This window comes from Chiloscyllium plagiosum, chromosome 4 (genome assembly GCF_004010195.1).
Source record: "Chiloscyllium plagiosum isolate BGI_BamShark_2017 chromosome 4, ASM401019v2, whole genome shotgun sequence".
NCBI lineage: Eukaryota > Metazoa > Chordata > Chondrichthyes > Orectolobiformes > Hemiscylliidae > Chiloscyllium > Chiloscyllium plagiosum.
The window spans coordinates 134,590,126-134,601,608 of NC_057713.1; the positions used below are offsets into that span (position 1 = coordinate 134,590,126).

At 45.2% G+C, this 11,483-nt stretch overlaps 2 protein-coding genes across 3 annotated transcripts in view; both read left to right on the plus strand.

Moving 5' to 3' along the window:
- The window catches only part of ttpa (tocopherol (alpha) transfer protein), a 44,114-nt gene extending 36,212 nt beyond the window's left edge, over positions 1 to 7,902 (plus strand). The window contains exons 4-5 of the mRNA XM_043689296.1: positions 5,963 to 6,073; positions 6,401 to 7,902. Coding sequence (XP_043545231.1) covers positions 5,963 to 6,073; positions 6,401 to 6,574 — 285 coding nt within the window. The 3' untranslated portion in view covers positions 6,575 to 7,902. The remainder of the gene's footprint in view (positions 1 to 5,962; positions 6,074 to 6,400) is intronic.
- Positions 7,903 to 11,235: 3,333 nt separating this feature from the next.
- LOC122549454 (gamma-glutamyl hydrolase-like) overlaps positions 11,236 to 11,483 on the plus strand; it is a 50,541-nt gene continuing 50,293 nt past the window's right edge. The window contains exon 1 of one of the 2 annotated variants that reach the window (XM_043689299.1): positions 11,236 to 11,387. In XM_043689299.1, the coding sequence (XP_043545234.1) occupies positions 11,303 to 11,387 (85 nt within the window). In that variant the 5' untranslated portion in view covers positions 11,236 to 11,302. The remainder of the gene's footprint in view (positions 11,388 to 11,483) is intronic. The other variant, XM_043689298.1, reaches the window with a different exon arrangement.

The following is an 11,483-nucleotide window of genomic DNA, read 5'->3' on the forward strand; positions in this document are numbered from 1 at the left end:
TTTTCCCCAGCCCCCATGGTGTGTGTGTGCAGGTGTGAGAGACAGTGAAAGACACAAAGTGCACCAATCTTTTATTCAATTTCCACCACCAGGAATATAGGAAAACACCCGGGTGGCCAGTGACAAGCACTGCCCTTCACATCAGAGGGCAGTGCTGTGTGATCAAAACAGTGAGGGGGAGGGTGGGGACTAAATCAAAATAGAGTTGGAGGGAGAAATGATGCACTCCACTCCCTGCGGCGCCCACCTCTCCCTGAACAACTCCAGGGTGTTGGTGGACACCGCGTGCTCCTTCTCCAAGGACACCCGGGCCCTAACGTACTGGTTTTTATACTCAATGCTTCTATTTAAAAACCCAATTATCCTATAAACCTTCTTAACAGTTGTTCCAACTTGCCCGGCCACTTTCATGGTATTACGCACGTGAAGCCTGAGGCCTGTCTGCTCCTGTACCACTCTAAAAGTTGTATCATGGAGCCTGTAATATGTCTCTGTGTTTCTTCTAACAAAATGCATTGCCTCACATTTCTCTGCAGTGAAATTCATCTCCCAGATGTCTGCCCATTTGGCCAATGTCCCTTTGAAGTTGCTCAACATGATCCTCACAACTCATTGTCACCCTAGTATAGTATCATCTATAAGTTTAGTGATTTTGGCCTCAGCACCCATCTCCTAATTGCTTATATAAATCAAAAAAAAGCAATGGTCCCAACACCGATCCCTGGTGAACACTACTTTAAACTCGTCTCCAATCTGAGAAATGCCTGCCTGTACCTACCCTCTGTTTCCGAGCTTTTAGCCTACTTCTAATCCATGCTGTCAAGGATCCATCAATCCCAAATATTTCCAATTTGCTAACCACCCTGTCATGTGGCACTGTATCAAATACTTTATGAATGTCCAAATATACAACATGCACAGCACTACCCTCACCCACTACCTGTGTTACATTGTCAAAGAATTAGAATTCATACAGTGTGGAAACAGGCCCTTCAGCCCAACAAGTCCACACCGACCCTCCGAAGAGTATCCCACTTAGATCCATTACCCTACATTTCCCCTGACTAGTGTACCTAAACTATACATCCCTGAACACTATGGGAAATTTAGCGTGGCTAATTCACCTAACCTGCACACCTTTGGATTGTGGGAGGAAACCCATGCAGGGAATGTGCAAACTCCACACAGGCAGTCGCCCAAGGCTAGAATCAAACCCGGGTCCCTGCCGCTGTGAGTCACTGAACCACTGTGCCAAGATGCTGCTCTGTATAAAAAAGCTGCTCCTCATGACCTTTTGAAAATTTTCTCCTCTCACCTTACAAACAAGACCCCCGTCTTGAAATCCCTCACCCGTGTCCATGTCCATCAATTAAATTTGTCAAGCATGACCTGCCCTTGACAAAGCTATGTTGACTGTTTAGTATTAACTTATTTTTCTGTAAGTGTATATTTACCTTATCTTGTATTATGGTCTCCATCAGTTTCCTCACTGTTGATGTCTAGCTGTCAGCTCTGTGGTTTCCTGGGTTATCCTTTGCCCCTTTCTTTAACAACAGCATCACATTTGCAATCCTTTGGATCCCAGGACTAATCCTGTATTCAGAAAAGCCCGGAAAATTTCTGCCAACAGCTCTGCAATTTGCTCCCATCGCTCTCTCAGCAATCCAGGATGTCGAACTAAGAATTTCTTTTCTCAAACACTTTTGTTATTATTTCGAAGTGGTTGTGCCCCTAAGATTTGAACTGAACTGAAGGTAGACTTGCCCCTTCCTTTGCATTGAAATGAGTTAATGGTGGTTGGTGGCGTTTTTTTTTGGAACTCATGAGGAAGACTTGGTGACTGGGGCAGGGGGCTATCTGAGGGAGTAAGAGGTGCTGAGGGCCCTTAGAAACTAATGCCATCCGCTCTTGTTCCATCTGTGCCTTCACGAGCTATCTTACCTTGGAGCTAACCAAGAGCAGGTGAGCTGCTGGCTGCTTGTGAATGAAAGATGGATCCACCAAGATAACCTTCTGATGAACTGGAAAGGTGTGCAGGCCACTGGTGTGAGTTAACAGGCACTGTCACACCTTGTTCTCCAACGGTTGACCACTCTTTCTATGGAGGAGATCTTTGGCACTAATGCTTGCTAGTGCTCGTGCTTGAGATAGACTCCTGCAGGCTGTATGCAAGAGTGTATAGTGCCCCTGGAGATCCTGACAGCAACACGCTCACATTCCCTACTGTTTCCACTTTTACTGACCCCCTGAGACTCAGCTGTGCTGACCAAGAAGCGTCCTTTATCTCCTGACAAGGGTTTAGCACAGCTCTCCCTGACCCCAGTGCCTGCTTGTGCTCCTCAGCTTGTACCACTTTGTTCAAGAGGCTAGTCCACCATATGTGCAGGTGGAAGGTGCCCAGATAGAACAGGACCACAGCCCAGAAGATTACTCCGGAGGGTTTTCCTCTCAGCTTTGAAGAGTCTACGGGCTATGTTTCTGTATTTTCATCAATAATTGAGGACCTTTGTGGCCACCACCCTGCTACAGCAGTGCTTACCTTGCCTGGTTACACCGGAGATTTTCTGACCCTCTGACTGTGTTGCCAATATTGATAACTATTGATAACCATTTATAAGAGGATGGCAAGCACAGAGCTCACTGGTTCAAAGGCTATCTCCAGGACTTTCGTACCACAAGGCCTGCCTTTGAAAGGCCACAGTTCAGGGAAAGTCCAGCCCTATGTCATGACCTGGCAAAGCGAGCATCATGGTAAAAAATCCAGGTCAATTTGGAAAACAAAAATCCAGTTCAAATCAAACAAATAGAAACTAATTTGAGAGACTGTTCTTGCCAGGGCATGCCATTTGTAAGAGAGGATCTCCCCTGAAGTATTGAATAAGTTTAGCTCTCACTTCAGAAATTTCTCACATGAGGATTTGTCTTGCTCCCTTGAAAAAGTGCAACATTCTCTTCAATACTTGGGAAAGTCTGGTCCAAGATTGATTGAAGCAGAGGGAAACCATCTGGGAAGGATGTGTCCCCCGACTGAATTCTCGTCGCTGCTGTTAAGCTGGAAGTGACAGAGAATGGAGTGTATGGGAATTCAGACTCCACCTTCTCACTTCCCCAGTCACTGCCTGCTCCAGTTGTGATAGAGACTGTAGGCTGCCCCTTCAGTCACCTCAGAACTCATTCTTAATGAAGAAACAAGTCACCCTAAGCATCAGAGACTATTTCGGAAGAAGAATATTGAGGAATTTTTTTGATGCATTGAAAAGTTAGATTAATTCATTCATTAATACAGGTTTAAATGGCGTTGTCATAACCCAACTGTTTCTAGTAAGTGTCAAGTCTCCTATTTGTAAATCACTAAAAATGACTTTAAATATCACCGAAAAACATTCTAGTTTCTTTGGCACACATTAGTTTGTTTCTGAGTAAATAGATTTTTTTGATACATAGAAGTTTTTAAGACGTGCTGCTCGGAAACTTAGGCACAAGTGAGGACTGCAGATGTTGGAAACCAGAGATTAGATCAGAGTGGTGCTGGAAAAGCACAGCAGGTCAGGCAGCATCCGAGGAGCAGGGGAATCGACGTTTCGGGCAAAAGCCCTTCATCAGGAAACTTAGCCCAGCATTCATGGACCAAGGGAATCAGTAGAAATTCACCACTGTCATTATTTCAAAGTGGAGATTTCTCCAGTTTTGTGAGCAGGGATGGCTTTTGACAATTCTACTTCCAATATTATGGACCAGACCAGATCCTGTCAAAATATTTTAAGAAAGCAGCCTAGACCTTAACTTTCTCTTACGTTAAAGGTAAGTGTAAAGTGCCGTGTTCCAAATGTAATGCAACTGGTCAACTGACTCAACACAAAGCAAAACACAATTTACTTAAACACTGTAGTTAAAAACAAACAAAAAGAAAGAGGAAATTAGAATAACCTAACTCTATTGGAAACTTAACAGAATAATAGATGCAGTAACTACTACTAATTAACTGTTCCAATATAGTAACACCCCATAAATATACCCCTTGAGAATAAGGCAAATTCAGAGATCCAATATTCTGATATGCAACTATGCAGCACAGAGAGAGAGAAAAAAACAAAATCAAAATCTCAGAGCGAGTAGCAGCCAGGAGACCTTTACTGCAGCTTCCAACCCTGTTGAGACTCCAATAGTAGCTGAATCGCAAAGCTAAAAAAGCAAAAACTAGAAATCTTGTTCTGCGAGAGCTGGCCACACCCATTCAGGCTGCTTCTATTGTTTCAACTTTTTTTTAAAAAATGCAAGCTTCACAAGCTGTTTACTTTTGCTGGCATTCTAACTAGACAGCTTGATACCTCTGTTTTCAAATCTCTCTTCAACAAAGGCCACAGCATCGTAACATTAATCAGTGGCAAATATTGCAGAAACTCTATTTACACTTAACGTGACTTCAGTTCCCATAATCTTCTCTTCTGCACAGGTTCAGCAAAGTTTACTCTGACTTTACAGATAAAGGTGGAAATACGAGCTGAAACACTACCCAGCACATTACAGCCAATAGAGGGGAATCATAGAACCACAGTGTATAGAAGAGACCCTTCAGCCCATTAAGTCTTCATTAACAAGAACCTACTCCAAATCTACACAGTCCTATTTTCCAGCATTAGCCTTGAATGTTGTGACATTTCAAGTGCTCAGCCAAGTATTTTTTAAAGATTGTGAGGTTTCTTGCCTCAACTAGTCTCCCAGGCAGTGCATTCCAGATTCCCACCACTCTCTGGGTGAACATCCTTTTCTTCAAATCCTCTCTCAACCTCCTCCTGCAGTAGTGTTTAAATATTTTCCCTTTGTATTGACCCTTCAACTGAGGCGAACAGCTGCTTTCTATTCACCATGTCAATGCCGCTCATAATCTTACACACCTCCAACAACCTTCTCTGCTCCAAAGAAAACAACCCAAGCTTACCCAGCTTCGCTTCTCTCGCTGGAATGCTGCATCCCAGGGAACATCCTGGTAAATCTCCTCTGTACTCCCTCCAGTACAATCACATAGTACTTCCTATAGTGTGGGGACCAGAACTGCACACAGTCCTCCAGCTGCAGCCTAACCAAACTTCTGTAAAGCTCCAACATGACCTTCCTGCACTTATAATCTTTCATCTTAACAGGTCACATTGAATTCAGACAATTCTAGAAATAAATGAATTGCTCATGAGACAATCCCTCCCAAACAAAGGGGCGGCACGGTGGCTCAGTGGTTAGCATTGCTGCCCCAAAGCACCAGGGACTCTGGTTTAATTCGGGTGACTTCTATGTGGAGTTTGCACATTTTCCCCATGTCTGTGGGGGTTTCCTCCAGGTCCTCCGGTTTCCTCCCACAGTCCAAAGTTGTGCAGGTTAGGCGAATTGGCCATGCTAAATTGCATATCCTGTTTAGGGATGTGTAGGTTAGGTGCATTAGTCAGGGGAAATGTAGAGTAATAGATTAGGGGAATGGGTCAGGGTAGATTAGATTCCCTACAGTGTGGAAACAGGCCATTTAGCCCAACAAATCCACACCAACCTTCCGAAGACTAACCCACCCAGGCCCATTCCCCTACATTTACTTCTGACTAATGCACCTAACACTCTAGGACCCTCTTTGGAGGGTCGGTGTGGACTTGTTGGGCCAAATGGCCTGTTTCCACACTGTAGGGATTCTAATTCCTTGATGTTGGCATATAAATTGCTTTGTGCCAGCCCAGAGTTGGGTCTCATGGACAATACAGACTTGGAGAGTGCATGATGGGACATAAGGGAGAAACTAAGGGAAGTGACCCAGGGTTCTATCGGCTTTAATTTAGTCATGTGTTTCTAAACAAGTGTTGATCTGTTGATACAACACTTTATGGTGATGTACCAACTTCTACATTCGCAGATAGTATTTGATTAAACTCTGAGTGGTCACCAACATGAAATACAATGAGTGTCATTTTTCTGTCATTCTCAGGACTCCTTTCCATTAAAGGTCCGAGGTATCCACATGATCAATGAACCCGTACTGTTTGATTCAGTCTTTGTCTTAATTAAACCATTCCTGTCAGAAAAAATCAAAGAGCGGGTGAGTAACCCTTCATTTTAATACAATCGCAGTGAAAATAATCAAATACTTTAGCCAACTTTGCTTGAAATATATTTCAGCTAAATGCTTGGGAAAGTTGCTGTTGGCACTGACTTCTCCACATAAATGCAAAGAAGACTGCTGTTTCAATCTCCATCATTATCATTTAGATTTGCAAAAAGTAACAGAAGTACAGCACTGTATCATCTTCGTTAGGTTTTAGATTTCAAGCACAAAATTGTTGGCTCAACACAAAAAAGGATACTTTTCGAAAGCGAGACATTGAATAGTGTGTAACTTTAATTGAGTGTGATGCGTCTATTTCAGATTCACTTGCATGGGAGCAATTACCAGCACAGCCTTTGTAAGCACTTTCCAGCTCAGATACTTCCCCCTGAATACGGTGGCCATGGACCTGCTTATGAGGAGCTTTGTCAGGAATGGACTGAATTTGTGCTGCAGTCTGAGAAAGATCTTCTTGAACTTTCACTTGTTACTTGATACTTCGTGCCAATGCGTCCACTGTTTGAACAGCACTACTTGTGTTAATCAATGAATATAACTGTAAACACTAACTCTGTTTTATAGAACAAGCAGGTATCACATTAAGCATTATGATGTAGTACAAGCAGAAATTAATTTTAAAAGCTATCAAATTTGAACAAAATGTTTAGTTTTTGATATTTCAGATTACTGTAAATTAAGATTTTATTACTATGTGTTTTGATTTCTGAATACATTGTCTTAAAGTTTAATATTTAAAGCTTTAGGAATGAAACCTTTCTGCAGTGGTTGAATTAACAGTTGCCCTTGTTAAAAGATTAGATTCCCTACAGTGTAGAAAAAGGCCCTTCAGCCCAACAAGTCCACACCAACCCTCCAAAGAATAACCCACCCAGATTCATTTCCCTCTGACTAATGCACCTAACACTACGGGCAATTTGGAATGGTTAATTCACCTGACCTGCACATCATTGGACTATGGGAGGAAACCGGAGCACCCGGAGGAAACCCACGCAGACACGGGGAGAATGTGCAAATTCCACACAGTCAGTTGCCCGAGGCCGGAATCGAACCTGGGTCCCTGGTGCTGTGAGGCAGCAGTGCTAACCACTGAGCCACTGTGCCGCCCTTTGGTGGGATCTTTCACTGTGTGCTGAAAAAATACTGAAAGCCTGTTGTGAGGTGCAAATACCATTTTAATTGCCATTGCAACATTTTTGGAAAGAAAAGTGCAAAGATCTGTGAATTATATGCAACAAAAACAAAACAGTAAATTCTACAAGGCACTTCTGTATCACCTGGGGTGTTGGGGGGTATCACAGCACGGGAGATCTAAACTTTCCCTGTAGCATCGGGGAAACACACCTGCCTGTTGTGGCCTTACGAATGCAGTGTTCTTTAATAAAATGAAAAACTTTTTATTGTTCCTGTACTGCACCTTCCCCAGCCCTGCCTGAATCCAGCTGCATGCTGGGTTGGTTTGACACTGAGAAACACTTCTCATTTCCTGCCCAGGCCATCTAGCAAAGATTTTTGTGCCGACTTCAGGCTAACATTGGTTTGTGATTTTAAAAAGGTCTCTGCCAGTTTTGGGAGGGTTCCCTTGTCAACTGCTAACTGGAAGGTGAATTCTGATTACTCAAGGACAGTTCAATGGCACTTGGATTGTTTTAAATGCTGACCAATCTGGCTTCCATCAAATCAGTAAGGTTAAATTTGCTGCACAGTTTATATATTAAGCCAGAAATAGTCTGACTTGAAACAGGTGAAATAAATGCAAGATTGGCAAAGTGATGTTCAATAAAAAAAACAAATATTTATGAATTCCAAATGTTGAATTTTCTCTTGCTGTTTGCACAGAAAGCTCACTCTTCTATTTACAAGCAGTGTCCTGAATCTCTGGTTTATATTTTAAATAATAAAACCAACAAAAGATGTTGTAGACATTCCCAAAGGACTACCATGACAATAATCAAGCTAAAAAGCACTTACTAAAATATCATTTCACGGAGCTATGATGAGTGAATGCTCTGTTCTATCTCAACCCAAAGCTGCAAGCAATGACACATCCAACAGAATGCCACCTGAGGGCGCTGTAATGCAACAATTCAATCATTGATAGAGTAATTTTGAAACGCTGAAGAGCTGTGCTCAAGATCAAGGGTTCAGAATTCAAGGTTACATCATGGCTATCCAACCTTTTTACACGGGGGGTGCAGATTTTAATTTTTTTTTCCCCACTTGGTGATGTAGTGATTGTAACATGGCCAGCCAGGTGGACCTCACAGTCAATGAGTTCCCTGATTAGGGCTGTTAATCAGGGAGCCCTGGCTGACAGATAGAAACAGGAGTGTCCCCCTCCAACTCTATTTTGATTTAATTTCTACCCTCCCCTTCACTGTTTGATCACACAGCATTGCCCTTTGATGTGAAGGGCACTGCTTGTCACTGGCCACCCGGGTGTTTCCTTTCTCCTAGATGTGGAATATAAATAAAGATTTACACACTTGTTGTTCTTCACTGTGTCCAACATCTACACACACACACACGACATGGGTGCCGCGGGAAAGAATAAAAATAAAGAGGAGTGTCAGAGGTTGTGTTCTTTGAGCGCTGGCTCTGAGGGAGCGGGATCAGTGTTAAGGACTCTCCACTTGTAAATAAAGGGGGACTTTGTGATGGGATACTGGCCTCAAAAAAGTATCAAACAGAATGGGCTGTCCTAGAGGTGGCCAGAAGGTGTGTCAGGGCGGACTGACAGCTGGAAGTGGCATGGGGCAGACCGAGAGCCGGAAGGGGCAGGGGGCAGACCGAGAGCCGGAAAGTGTGTCAGGGCAGACCGAGAGCCGGAAAGTGTGTCAGGGCAGACTGAGAGCCGGAAGGGGCATGGGGCAGACCGAGAGCCGGAAAGGGCATGGGGCAGGCTGCCTTCGAGTGGCCGGAAGGTGGGAGGGATGGGGTCAGGGCAGACCGAGAGCCGGAAGGGGCATGGGGCAGACCGAGAGCCAGAAGGGGCATGGGGCAGACCGAGAGCCAGAAGGGGCATGGGGCAGGCTGCCTTCGAGTGGCCGGAAGGTGGGAGGGATGGGTGGGTGGCTGGAGGGGAGGTCTGTATTCTATCCACTGTTTTTTAGATCTAATTAGACTGTCTTATGTGTATTTGTTACTGTTTTGTGATGATTGAAAGTGGGATTTGAGGTTTGTCCTCATTTCCCTGAAAACTGGTTGAAAGGTGGGGTTTGAGGTCTAGCTTTGCTGCTCCTCTCTCTGATAAATTGCTGTTTCTCTGTATACAGCAGTTAATGTTAATTAGTTTGTGAGACATATTGTTTAATAATTTTTTTAAAAAAAAGGAGTGTCAGGGGTTCTGTTTGCTCTGAGAGCTGCCTCTGAGGAAGCTGGATCAGTGTCAAGGACTTTCCAGGGTGTGCACTCTCCTGAATACTGGCCCTATGAGTTCTCACTCTGGGAGCAGAGCTCTCACTCCCTCGTGTCTTTGCAGTTACCTTTACTCAATTGTCATGCCTTTACATATGATTCCAGCTTCTCCCTCTCAAACTGCAGGGTGGATTCTGTCTTATTATGGTCACTGCCCCATAGGGGTTCCTTCACCTTAAACTCCCTTACCAAGTCTGCCTCTTTATACATCACCAACTCCAGAAATGTCTGTTCCCAAGTGGGCTCCACCTTAAGCTGCCTCAAAGAAAATCTCAGAGACAGTCCATGAATTCAGCTACCAACCTGACTTTCCCAGTTCACCTGTATATTGAAGTCCCCCATGATTACTGGAATAGTGCCTTTTTCATATACAGTAGTAAAGTCACTACGTCTGAGCCAGAAGAACAGATTACTAAGAAAACATCTTACAAGTTTGAGGAAAGGCCTTGCGGTGCAGTGTTAATGACCTTGCCTCTCAGCCAGGATAACAAGTTCTTAGAAAACATCTGACAAACTTGAAGGAGTGTCATGTGGCACAATGGTACTGATCTTACCTCTGAGACAGAAGAATTGGTTATTTGGAAAACATCTTACAAGCTTGAGGGAGGGCTGCTATGGGGCAGTGGTAGTGACCTTACTTCTGAGCCAGGAGGTACCAGTTTAGCGCTGCTTCTAAAAGCTTCTGACCACACGGTGAGGGAAATGTTTAAATGTTACCTTCCCTGAGCCATTTTCCAAGGCGCCTCTTTTAGTTTTTGCAGGATGCATTATTCCCGATGCCATTTTATAGTCAGTATTTGGAGACAGTCTTATCCAAAAACCGTGTCCTCTTCTTTTCAGATAGCTTTCATTTTTTGCATCCCAGTAAGCAAGCAGCAAGTGAATGATTGCAGTTTTCTTTGGGCAGACATGTACAAGGTGATCCTTACTTGAACAGGGTGGTCTTTACTTGGACAGTGTAGTCTTTACCTGGATAGGTGGTCCACACCTGGATAGTGTTGTTCTTATCTGGGCAAATTGGTCTTTAGGACAGGGTACTCCTTTCCTGAACAAGGTGGTCTTCACCTGGTCAGAGTGATATTACCTGGACAGGATGGTCTTTATCTGGACAAGGTGATTTTGCCTGGATCGGGTGGTCTTTACTTGGCCAGGGTTGTTCTCGTCTAGTTAGGATTGTTCTTATGAAAGAAAGATACACGCCTGGACATAGGGGTTGTCACCTAAACAAGGTGGTCTTCACCTAAACAAGGTGGTCTTTACTTGAATAGGGTTGCTCTTATCTGAGTAGGATGGTCCTTAGGGCAGGGTGATCCACACCTGGACAAGAAGTCTTCACCTGAACAGGATGATTGTTACCTGGATAGGGTGGTCCACACCTGGATAGGGTTGTTTTTACCAGGTCAGAATGGTCTTTAGGACAGGGTGATCCACACCTAGCCAGAGGGGTTCTCACCTGGACAAGGTGGTCGTTACCTGGCCAGGGCCGTTCTCCCCTGTTGGGATGGTCTTTAGGGCAGGTTTCTCCTTACCTGAACAAGGTGCTGCTTACCTGTCCAGGTGCGCTGGTGCGCGCTGCGCATGCCTGGGCCCCTGGCCGGTGGGCGGGGCGTGTCTCCATGGTGACCGGGTGGATGCGGGCCCCTGGGCGGTGGGCGGGGCGTGTCTCCATGGTGACCGGGTGGGTGCGGGCCCCTGGGCGGGGCGTGTCTCCATGGTGACCGGGTGGATGCGGGCCCCGGGCCGGTGGGCGGGGCGTGTCTCCATGGTGACCGGGTGGATGCGGGCCCCATGGCGGCTCCGCTCCTGATGCTGTGTGTCTCCGTGCTCTGGGAGCACTGTGTCAGCGCCCGACTCAACCAGAGACCCATCATCGGTAAGGACGCTGCTCTCCCGCCGCCTCACCCCGGAGTGGCAGTGGGACAGCCCCGGGCCCGGGACAAGGCCCCCCCACCCCCCAGGCCCGGCCCCG